The sequence below is a fragment of the Rhinatrema bivittatum genome, chromosome 6, assembly GCF_901001135.1.
Source record: "Rhinatrema bivittatum chromosome 6, aRhiBiv1.1, whole genome shotgun sequence".
Taxonomy (NCBI): domain Eukaryota; kingdom Metazoa; phylum Chordata; class Amphibia; order Gymnophiona; family Rhinatrematidae; genus Rhinatrema; species Rhinatrema bivittatum.
In genome coordinates this window covers 149,533,794-149,546,474 of record NC_042620.1, presented here as the reverse complement: position 1 = coordinate 149,546,474, position 12,681 = coordinate 149,533,794, and the positions used below count along the sequence as shown (strand labels likewise).

At 48.4% G+C, this 12,681-nt stretch overlaps 1 protein-coding gene across 1 annotated transcript in view; it reads right to left on the bottom strand.

Moving 5' to 3' along the window:
• PGAP1 (post-GPI attachment to proteins 1) overlaps positions 1-12,681 on the bottom strand; it is a 283,616-nt gene that overhangs the window by 212,438 nt on the left and 58,497 nt on the right. The window contains exon 5 of the mRNA XM_029606060.1: positions 8,113-8,273. Coding sequence (XP_029461920.1) covers positions 8,113-8,273 — 161 coding nt within the window. The remainder of the gene's footprint in view (positions 1-8,112; positions 8,274-12,681) is intronic.

The following is a 12,681-nucleotide window of genomic DNA, read 5'->3' as shown; positions in this document are numbered from 1 at the left end:
ATATAAATATGTTTTACTCCTGTATCTTCATTTATTTGTTGAGGATGATAGCTCAAATCAATTGGATTCTATCTGCCTATCAATATATGATCTGACTCTCTCCCCTAGGGGATTCAATTCACACATGGATAGGTGTCTAAACTAGAGGCAGGGGCAGCAGATGAAAGCTAATTGATTTGGGCTGTCACCCCCAACAAATAAATGAAGATAGTGGAGTTAAACATAAAAGTGAGAATCTCACAAGGTTATCCTTCAGCAAATGGGATAGATGAGGGGAGCAGGTGTGAAGCTGCATAGAGCATAGACAAGGCAAGGAGAAGCAGCTGGAAGATTATAAGCACAAATGCTCAGTCTAGGCAATAAAATTCCAGATCTGCAGATTGTAATGGCAGACGTAGACCTAGATATTGCTGCCATCATAGAAATATGGGTCAGAGAATCCCAAAAATGGGTTACAGCCATACTAGGATATAACTTGTTCAGAAAGGGCTGGGATCGCAGAAAAGGGGAAGGAATAAAAGCAAGTTTGCTTACCGTAAATGGTATTTTCCGTAGATAGCAGGATGAATGAGCCATGCTGTCTGGGGATGTCCTCCAGCAGCCTGGGGCGGAGCTTCTCTCAAAGATCACAGAGCTTCGGCTCTGTGCGACTGTGCGTGCCATCTCTCCTCAATCTATTGAAAGCTTGTCCTGTGTAGCGTGAGATAGAGAGGCTGTCCAGGGAGGCGGGTGGGTCAGCATGGCTAATTCATCCTATCTACGGAAAACACCTTTTAATGTAAGCAAACTTGCTTTTTTCCTGTCAATAAGCAGTCTGAATTAGCCATGCTGTCTGGGAGTCCCCAGCTAAGGGTTGTGTCTTGCACACCTCCTTCCTTTGAGTTGGACTATCGACCCCTTGCAGTCGTAGGTGATGATTGTACACACAACCCACCACTGATGTAGACAGCTCTCCCACCTTGTCAAAGCGGACAACACTGCTGTACCCAGGGCTGTGACTGAAGAAGCCTGCTGGTCAAGACAGTAGTGTGATATGAATGTATGCAGAAAAGACCACGTAGCTACTTTGCAAATGTCCAGCAATGGTACCATGCAGAGATGCTCAATTGAAGCAGCTACCATGCATATGTGATGTGCCTGGACTGTGCTGGGAAGATTCAATCACTTTGAATAGCAAAAGTGAATACATTGAGATATCCAGTTGGACAAGGTCCTCTGACACCAGTAGACCAGGTGCAACCGGGTTGAAGTACACGAAGAGCTGTGAATTTCTATTGTCCACATGAGTCCTCCATTTGTAGTAAGCTAGAACTCTTTTACAGTTTAAGGTATGAAGAAGTCTTTCCCTCTCACTACTATGCAGCCTTGGAAAGAACATCGGCAATGTGATGGTTTGGTTCAAGTGGACAGCTGAAATCACCTTCGGTAAGAAAGAAGGATGAGTCTGTAAAATTATCTTGTCGTGGTGAAACTGCAGATAAGGGGGGGGGGGGGGGTAGTGAACCAGAACTTGTAGCTCACTGACTCTTCTCGCTTGAAGTGACTGCAACCAGGAACAGTACTTTCCAGGTTAGATATTTCATGTGGCTAGTATCCATTGGTTCAAAGGGCGGGAGCATGAGCTGCTCCAAAACCAGGTTAAGATCCCAAGGGACTGGAGGCTTTGATACTGGTGGCTTCAAACTCAAGAATCCTTTCATGAATCTTGATACCAGACGGTGGTGCGATACTGGAAGGCTATTACATGGGTGATGATATGCCGCAATGGCACTGCTTTGAATCCTGACCAATGTAATTGCCAACCCTGATCGATAGAGCCTATGCAGGTACTCAAGTAAGGCCTCAGAGGTGAGCAGGAGAACGGGTCCACTCCCTCATCCTGACACCATTTTGTGTAAAGTTCCCACTTGTCTTGATAGTTTTTCCTTATAGAGAATTTTCTGGATGAGACCAAAACGTCCTGGACCTCTGTTGATAAATGCAGGTGTTCTAATACTCTCCTTTCAATCTCCAAGCGGTGAAATGAAGCGAGGAGTACAAGGGCGTACCCCTTTCCTGGGTCAGGAGATCCTGGCTGTCCCCCAATGAGATGGGAAGGGCGATTGATAGTCCAACTAGATAGGCGTACCAAGGCTACTTCGGACAAGCTGGGGCGATGAGGATAAGGTCCACGATGTCTGCAATACATTTCAGGATCATCCGGGAAATCAGTGGTATCTGTGGATAAGCGTAGTAGAGTCCTCCTGACCATGGTATGAGGAACACATCTTGTGAAAATTGTTGCAGACTGGAGTAGATGACACAGAACGCTCAAACCTTCCTGTTACATATTGTTTTGAACAGGTCCATGAATGAAGACCCCACGCTTGGAAGAGGCCAACCGCTACTGTCTGGCTGAGAGCCCATTCGTGCAGATGAAATATCCTGTGAGCCTGTCTGCTTCAGTGTTTACGATTCCAGGAAGATAGGTCGTCTGTAGAGAGATGGACTGTGCCTCTGCTCATTCCATGTTACAGGTAAGGAACTGTACTTTCTCCTAGAACAAGCAGAATGGTAGTCATCACGTGGGTGAATACCAAACTCCAGACTGGTCCCGTAGCAGAGGAGACCAACAGCAACCAAACAAAGTGCCAATGGGCACAACAACAACTGCGGCACTGTAGGTCGACAGGGGACTGTCTGGTACCACTAGAAGCACAAACAGGAAGAGTTGGGTTCAGGTTTGGAACAGATTGTGCAGGACAGATTGACCAAAGACACTGCCCTGACGCCCATCCTTGTCCAGGCAGTAATGAGCTGCAAATGTGTGAAAAGAACTCCAGGTTGCGGCCTGGCAAATTTCGACGAAGGGGACAGCTCACAAAGGAGCCACAGATGTCGTCATAGCCAGCTCAGAGCGAGCCTTTACTCTGCCAGCCAGTGGAAGGCCTGCTTGCGCACAGCAAAAGGAGATGCAATCCACCAGCCAGTTGGATAAGGTTTGTTTACCCAGCACCATCCCCAGCCTATTTGTATCGAAGGACACAAAGAGCTTAGTGAACTTCCTATGGCCGGCTGTGCGATCTAGATAGAAAGTCAAGGCTGTCTTGCACTCCAAGGTAAGAAGAGCCCGTTCCCCTGGGTGGGAATGAGGCCTAGGAAAGAAGGTGGGTAAAACGATGGACTGATTAAAGTGGAAAACAGTCACAACCTTAGGTAGAAACTTGGGGTGCTTACGCAAGACCACCTGATCATGAAAGAACTTCAGTTACAGCGGGTATGTAACCAGGGCCTCAAGTTCACTGACTCTACGAGCCGAAGTAATCACCACCAAGAAAATAAAACTTTCCAAGTGAGGAACTTCAGGTCGCAGGAGTGCAGCAGCTCAAAAGGAGGACACATGAGCCGCGCTAGGACAATGTTGAGGTTCCAGGCCACAACAGGAGGCCGAAGTGGAGGCTTCAGCTGGAGCAAGCCCCTCATAAAGAGACCTACCAAAGGCTGTACAGACACAGGCATGGCAGAGACACCTCGATGGCACGCACTGACAGCACTAAGATGAACCTGAACCGAGCTAGTTTGAAGGTCAGACTCGGAAAAGTGCCCTAAGTAGTCAACAGCTGGGGGAGGGGGCATGTGGATGGATCCAAATCATGCCCCGAACACCAGATACAGAATCTTCTCCACTTCAAGCTGTAGGACTTCCTGGTAGAGGGCTTCCTAGAAGCCACCAGCACCTGGGAAACACTGTCTGAAAGAGCCAGGGCCTGAAGGACTACGTGCTCAACATCTAAGCCATCAGGGCCAACGCCTGGAGGTTCAGATGCAATAGGGCACCCTGGTTCTGCATAATCAGATCGGGTGCAGTCCCCAGGCAGGTGGGGGCCCTGGCCGACAGGTCCTGCAGAAGCGGGAACCAGACCTGTCGGAGCCAAAAGGATGCCACTAGGATCATGGTCCCTCTATCCTGTTAAAGCTTCAGCAACGTCTTCAAGAGGAGTGGTAGAGGAGGGTAAACATACAGCAGGCCTCTCCCTCAGAGGAGGGAGAAGGCCTGCTGTATGTGTACCCTGAGATGACTACCAGGTCATACAGGACAGCAAAAAAGCAAGCACTGGCCCTGGAATGAACGGAACTAGGAAAGAATCAAGTTAATGTATTAAGCAGTCTAGACTGAGGTACTTTGTTCAGAGATCTCTCTCCTCTCTCTGTCTTGCTGTCTGTCTCTCTTACACTCCTTGGTTCTTAGGCATTAAAGGTGCCTATGCATATTTGCCATACATTCATTTAATTTGTAGAGCCATGTGGACTTTGACCCTTCTCATTCTCTCTCTCACACTTTTGATACCCTTATCTTCCGGCAGCCGACAGCCCATGGTTTCCCCCAAGGACTTCATGAGCTGGTCCAGATCCTCCCCAAAGAGAAGCTTTCCCTTAAAGGGAAGGATACACAACTGAGTCTTAGACCATATGTCTGTTGACCAATTACACAGCCATAAAAGTCGCCAGGCTGCTACCACTGAGACTATACTTCTAGCCGTGGTGCACACCAAATCATATAAGGCATCTGCCACATAGGCCACACCTGTCTCCAGATGGGCTGCCTAAGTGGGGGGACAGCACCCCCAGAGACACCTGCTCCTGCAGCTTCTGGATCCAGCAGAAAGAAGCATGCTACATCATACTAGCGCACACCGCTGCCTAGAAACTCAATGCTGACACCTCAAACATGCGCTTCAATTGAACCTCCAGCTTATGATCCTGGATACCCTTGAGGGCAGCTGCCCCGCTATCAGAATCAGTCTTCTTGGTCACTGCAGACACTGCTGCATCAACAGTCAGCATTTTAAGGCGATCCAAGTGCTCTTCCAACAGGAGATACAGCTTAGCCATGGCCCTTCCAACCTTCAAGCCTGCTTCTGGGGAATCCCACTCCCCATTAATGAGCTTCTGGATCTTCTTCGGAATTGGAAAGGCACTGGGAGGACCCCGCAGACCCTCAAGAACCGGGTTAACACCCTCATTGTCCGGATCCTCCTGAGTCAGCTTAACACCGAATTCCTCCAATACCTGAGGAATAAGCAGCCAGAGCTCTTCCTTCTTAAATAAGCGCACCACCCAGGGGTCATCCCCATCCGTGCAGACAGCATCTGCGAGGTCCAGTTCATCCTTGCTCCCATCCAAGTCTGGATTCTGGTCCGCATCTGGATCCCTCTTCAGGTCTGCAGCCGGAGAAAATGCTCCCTCATCTTGTGGGTCAGAGTCCTCCAGATCTCTCAGGCTGATCTGTACGTATGGCCCCTAACCCGCAATGCAGTTCTGGTCATGCTGAGGATGCCCCTGCAGATACCTGAGGTCTCTGGAGGCCGAAGGAGAGGTCTTCCAGGCCCGCCAACTTAGCTGCCTTCCTTGCCAGAAAGGCCTCGTGCATCAGCAAAATAAATTCTGGAGAAAAAACCCCCAAGCCCTCAGTAACTCCCTCAGGCCTACTAGGCTCAGAAACTGCCCCTCCTCAAAACCATCTTCACGAAACTGCACCGCAGTGGAGAGAGGAGGAGAGTCAGAGTCACTGGGAGTTGGAACCCCCTAATTGCGATCCCCCTCACGAACAGCAAGGACAGGGGTCCCCACCTTGGGCCGTAGACCAAGAGGGCCTCCGGATCTTAGGACCCTTAGTGGAAGGTTCCCCCCCCCCCCCAGCATTTTGTGCCGTGCTTCCTCCTCCGTGAGCAACTGAAAGGGGATGGCTTCGGCCATGGCCCTGACAAACCCTGCAAAGGACAGGTCTTCAGGGGGCGACTGAAGCCATTCCTCCTGCAGGGAGGGCTCCAAGAGGGGGTAGTCCGAGTCGTCTGAGGATGACTCCGAGGAACCATCTCCCCAAGGGTCGTAAGGCCCTTCCTCCTCACTGGGGCCAATGCGGTGTGGATGAGGCCCAAGAGGGGTATCGGCCTTGGGCTCCAATAGTTTCGGAGGCCTAGAGGGCCCCGCGGGAACCAATGGTTCCCCTGGCAGAGGGGACAAGAGGCTGCGGGAGATCAGAAGGACCCAGCAAGGGCTCCAAGAACCATGGCCTCGGGAACACGGTGCTGAACGTATCTTCCTTCCTTGGAGGACCCGAGGATCGGGATCGCTCCAGTGGAGGGCCTCGGTGGCCGTTGGGGGATTGAAGGCTCCTCGGGCACCAGTTGCGTTGGTAGGGCGTCTAAAAAGGATGTCCAGATGCTCCAACAGGAGTGCTAGGATCGACGGTGGAGGCTCGGGCACCGGCATGGAGGCCGGTGGCATGGGCGGCTCAACTCTCTGAAATGTCTTGAGCACCGTGGATTGTACCCTGCGGTCCTGCTCCTCCTGAAAGTCCGATAAGGCCAGGACTGAGGGAGGGGGACGAGGCATCACCAGCTCTTCCAGATCTCCGAGGTGCCCGGTACCAGGCACAGACATTGGTAGGGAACGCCTATGACTCCCGGGAACATCAAAGGATGGGGCCTCCGATGGCCAGTGTCGCTTTAGTGGCGGTACGGCAGCCGCTGGTACCACACCAGAATCGGAGCTCTGTGTCGATGGCGACTGGTGGCAATGCTTGAAGGATCTCCCACGGTGCTCGGCCCGATCTTTCCCCGGTGCCAAGGAGGCGGAGAACCCCAATGTCCAGGAGAGTGGTGAAAGCACCATGGTGCTGTCACTGTCCCCGTGATCCTTAGAAGAGCCAGTGAGAGGAACAGTGAGAAGGAGCGTATCGAGGGGCTCTCCGCGATCTCTCAGCATCGTGAGTTCTGACGCAAGAGTGGAAGGAGCCTGCTTGGAAGAGCCGAAAAGCTTCTCCATCTTATAGAGGCACACCCGACGGCCTCTGGGGGTCATCTGGACACACAGATGATACCACGTACATCGTGTGAGACCCCCCAGGCAGAGGATGCAAACCTCATGCGGATCTATGATAGACATGTCCTGCAGACACTGGGGGCACTGACGAAAACCGGTTGACGCCATGACACCGCGAGGGGAGAAGTCTGGAACCGACCGCAAAGATGACAAAAAAGGCAGTAAAAACCTACCACACCGAGGAGGCACCAACCGCGAAGGGGGACTCGACAAGGAAAAACGAGGAAAAGACCAGATACTGTTGAAAAAACAAGAAAAAGGAAGAGCTCCACGAACCATGAGGCAACTGCAATGCGGAAAAGAAGAGAATGAAGGGGGACCTCGCGTGGACCCACGGATAGTGGCATGCTGGGCATGCTCAATGTGCTGGATCAAAGCTTCTAGAAACTTTGACAACAGTTTTCCATGCCGGGCTCCATCGGATGATGTCACTCACATGAGGACTACCATCCTGCTTGTCCTAGGAGAATGTGGAATTCATAACCAGATCACAGAAGGATGTAAAGGAGATCAGGAAGCAGTTAAGGCTGTTTCATTTAGAGAGGCTTTTATATGCTAGTCACTTTTTATATTTCAACAATGTTATATTAATTGCTGTAATGTGTATGAATTTTATGCATTTATGAATTGTACCATGTGCTATACAATTTGCATTTTATTTAAGCTACTGTAAAAATAGATAAATTATTGCTGCAAATTCTGCGGGATAAAATTACCCACAAGATTTGCAATATTGCTTGTAGTTGGAATATTTGCCCCTTAAAACTTTAGGAATTTCTTTTAATAGTTGTTCAGTTTTGTTTATGTGATGGTCATAAGTCAATATATTGTGTACGCAGTGCATACTGTGACATTATGACCAGGGAGGATGATTTTTAAAGCCATTTATCCAGATAAATTGGAAACTGTTCTCTGCAGCCCAGCTACAAGTATGGATGGGCTTCCACCATGCATGTCTTTTTAGGAAGACAGAGGTAGCATTCCCAGAGGAAAGGGGGAAGGGGTGGTGGAGGAAAAACAATATACATAGATTTGATCTTCCAAACCGGATTTGTTTTGCAGCCTGTGCAAATGTAGATAGGTACTTTTAACCTATTGACCTTGTAGGTCATTTCCTTTTCAAAATTTGCTACAAGGTACTTGGGTACAAAACATCTGTGCATATTTGCAGTAACGCAGGCGAATCGAAATTGCCCACGTAATGTACAACAGAACATTCACAAACTAGAAAAGAACAGGAAGTGTTACCAGAACAGATAAGGTACTGTGTTGGGAATTCGATCTCGACAAAAATGTCAGTCCTGAACGAACTTGGTAATCTCGAAAACCTCCAGCCACTGACAATACGGATACGTTTCTTAGTTCTTCAGCCTTTAGGGTCCAGTAGTTGTTCACATTTGTATAAAAATCTGAAAATTAAAAATAAAAAAGCCACTAAATAGTATCCTCTTCATAATTAACTGAAAGTCGCAAACAATATATTTCCTTCTACCCAATTTAGCTGTACACAGTCTAAAAGAATGAGGGGTTGAATAAAGCTGCCTGGCAACAAGCACCAAAGGTCAGGCAAGATGCTCTTGTGTCCAAAGCTCCAGACAAAGGTAGAACTACATCTTTACAGAGACACTGACAGACAGTACAGCAGGAGCATGTCCAAAAGAGGAATCAGTGAGTGCCAGCCTACAACATTTAGCAAAGTTGTGTAGTGTAAATATTGATATCCTGAAGTAGTTTGCCTTGGCGCTGAGATGAAATGCAGAACCAGATCTGGGACATTTGTGGTCAGAAGGGGGGCTATACTGGCTTAGGGGTAGGAAGTGTATCTCAGCGCCCTTTTTGGTGCATGGTAAATGACAAATTACAAGAGGTCTGAGCAACACATATGAAGGAGGGGGGAATGGAGGGGTATGGAGACTATAGTAAGAATACTGTATATAAGAAAGAGATGTAATAGCTCTCTGAAGGAGTTTGCAGAGCAGTCAGACACTGCACTCTGTGTAACTGTTCTCCTTCCTTCCACCAATACCCTGTAAACCAAAGACAAATTTTCCTTACAATAAAGATTTCATTATTGACCATATTTGGTTCTCCTGTGTACTGGTATTGGGGACTAAACCCACATTTTGGTGAGCCCCGATGTGATTTCCCAGGGGTGCTTAGCTCTGGAAGGGCCTTATCAGGCCTGGCATTCTCCGCAGAACAGAAAAGCTCTGAAACATCCCTGCCAAATCACCTGGGAAAGAACAGAGACTGTAAGTTATATCCGTACAAAGACAGATCCATAGCAGAAGAGGATGCGAGTATAAATCTTTTTTCTTTTGGGGTTTACTTGTAAGAAATTTTTCCCTGACTACTTCTCCATAAAAGGTATTTCATCAGATTTGTTGCGTTGTGGGGATGCCCATGTGTTCTTTGTTTTTGCTTTTTTAGAAACAAAATCACTATATCTGCCCCTAATTCTAGTTCGCCTATAGATCTTGTTTGAGCAGTATTCCCGCTTAGTAAAAAAGATATAAATGAACATAACAAAAAATGGTTCAAAGCTACTAAGACTAATTCCTTTCTGAAGTGGCCCGGAGAAGGTTCCCTTGCAGGCTCTGTGCTTGCTGGGCTGTGCAACTTTTTAAATGAGCATAAGCAGAGCAAGTCCCATAATAAGCACTTACAAATCCTAGGGCTTTGGGATCTGGTACAGAAGGGTGTCAGGCTGCTCACTCCCTCATTAGTGTAGAATGGAGTTCAGTTGTTGAAGCAGGGTCCGAGGATGCTTAGTCGCCTGCCATACACCCCCAAAAGGTGCTACTGGGGATAAATCCCCAGCAGGACAGTCCTCTATGAGTACTTCCTTATATCCAGATTTGTTGCCAGTAGCAATCGGGTATAGTCCACTTCCAACTATTTTGTCTGCTCCGCTTCAGCAAGTATGAAATTTTTGGCCATATGGATAAGAAAATTGGTTCTTGCCTGCTAATTTTCATTCCTGTAGTACCACAGATCAGTCCAGACTGTGGGTTATGCCACCCTTTTAGCAGATGGAGACAGAGAAAAACTCGAAGGGCACCCTCTCATAACCTAGTGTGCCACGTGCATCCCTTCAGTATAAAGATTATCCAAGCAGAACAAGAATAATAACAACGAATCAAGCAATAACCAAACTGTAAAAATAGAACTACAGAACTGATGGGAATCATTCCCCTTTGAACAAGAAAGCAACCTGTAGCCTTTTTCCTTAGTCTTCTGCAATAAAAGTGAATATCAGCAAGGACTCTTCATGGAACCCTCCTCCCTCGGCGGGCATCTGTACTGATCCGTGGTACTACAGGAACGAAAATTAGTAGGTAAGAACCAATTTTCTTTTCCCTGTATGTACCTGGATCAGTTCAGACTGTGGGATGTACCAAAGCTTCCCTAGACAGGGTGGGACGTTGAGAGGCCCGCGCAAAGAACCCCACTGCCAAAATTGCTGACATCTGGAGCCTGAACGTCCAAGCAGTAGTGACGAGCAAATGTATGGCGCATCTTCCAGGTAGCCACTCTACAGATTTCTTGTGGCGATACCAGCTGGCATTCAGCCCAAGAAGCCACCTGGGAACGAATGGAATGGGTTTTCTACCCCTCTGGAACGGGTCGTCCTTTACAAATGTAAGCGGACGAAATAGCCTCTTTCAACCATCACGCAATCGTTGGCTTAGATGCTTTCTGACCCTTCTTAGAACCGCTCCACAAGACAAACAAATGATCTGAAACTCTGAAAGGATTTGACACCTCCAAATAGCATAAAAGAGACCTTCGAACATCCAAACGCCCTCACGTGCAGACATCGGCTGATAAATTTGTAAAGGCCAGGAACTCTACTAATTGACTTAAATGAAAGGTTGAGACCACCTTTGGCAAAAAGGAAGGAACTGTACGAAGAGAGACTCCCAAATGAGAAATTCTCAAAAAAGGTTCCCTGCAAGAGAGGGCTTGTATTTCCGAAATTCTGCATACTAAGCAAATAGCCACTAAAAACATAGTTTTCAACGTGAGGTCCTTTAATGTCGCCTTTTTAAGAGGTTCAAAGGGTGGCTCACACAAGACCCTAAGCACCAAATTAAGGCTCCAGGACGGACGGGAGGATTCAAATGCCTCACACCCCTGAGGAATCGTACCACATCTGGATGCAATGCTAACGAGCTACCTACAAGAGAGCCCAAGACCACCACTTGTACACGGAGGGAATTAAAAGACAAGCCTTTGGATAAGCCATTTTGCAAAAATGCCAAAATATGAGCAACCGAACTGGGAAGAATTCCTTGTTCACGACACCACGTCTCACATACGAAAAAGGTAGAGATTTTCCTGGCTTGCAGCATAGTAGTTACATCCTCCGAATACCTTTTCTTCCTTAATCTCCTCCTTTCAAAAGCCAGGCCGCTACACAAAAGCGACCTGCCTGTTCGAAAAATATAGGGCCTAGACGAAGCAGATTTGGAAGATGTCCGAGCCTCAGGGGTCTGTCCATCACAAGATTGACCAGATCCGCGAACCATGGACGCCGGGGCCACTCTGGAGCAACTAGGATTACGCTCCCTGGATGAACTTCTATCCTGCATAGAACTTTGCCCACCAGAGGCCAGGGAGGAAACACATACAGGAGAAATGTGGTGGGCCATGGAAGCACCAGCGCAATGACACCTTCTGTGCCGTGATCTCTTCTATGACTGAAAAAATGAGGGGCCTTGGCATTTCCCTGTGCTGCCATCAAGTCCATGTGGGGTAACCCCCATCTATGCGAGATGAGGTCCATTGCTTGGTCCGAAAGTTCCCACTTTCCTGGATCTATTCGCTTCCGACTCAGGAAATCCACCTGTATGTTGTCTGTTCCAGCAATGTGAGACGCTGCAAGCAGAGTGAGATGTTTTTTCACCCAAACCATGAGTAACTCCGCTTCGTCGGTTATGGCTTGACTTTTGGTGCCATCCTGATGGTTGATATAGGCTTCTGTAGTTACATTGTCGGACAGAACTCGGACCGCCTGATTGCGTAACAATTTGGAGGAAATGTCGCAGTGCTAACCGAACTGACTTGGTCTCCAGGCGATTGATCGACCAGCCCGACTCCTCCTTGGACCAGCATCTCTGGACTGAGCAGGACTGACAGACTGCTCCCCAGCCAGAGAGACTGGCATCCGTCGTCAGTACGATCCAATTCGGGACTTCAAGGTCTATTCCGCGAGTCAAGTTGTGCGGGCAAAGCCACCACCCAAGACTGGATCTGGTGGGATCAGTGAGCAGTAGAGGGAACTGGAACTTCTCCGACTTGGGATCCCAATGGGAAAGCAACACTCGTTGTAATGGTCTCATATGAACAAAGGTCCAGGGAACTAACTCCAAGGTGGAATCCATGGAGCTGAGGACCTATAGATAGTCCCAGGCTTTGGGGAGTGGGAGTGACAACCTTGCTCCATCAATTTGGTTATTCGGTCCTGCAGAAGGAATACCTTCCAGATACTGGTATCGAACCAGGCCCCCAGGAAGTCCATCGTCTGAGATGGGATGAGGTTGCTTTTGGCTTGATTGACAACCCAACAGAGCGACTCCAGAAGACTGACCACATTGTTGATAGTTTCCCTGCAGAGGTCCCTCGACTTTGCTCTGATAAGCCAGTCGTCTAGGTAGGGATGAATTAGAAGACCTTGCCTCCTCAGGGCTGTTGCCATGTCACCATAACCTTGGTGAATGTGCGAGGAGCCGCAGCCAGACTGAACGGCAGAGTGCAGAACTGGAAATGCATACCTAGGATCATAAAGTGAAGAAATTTCTGATGATCCTCTCG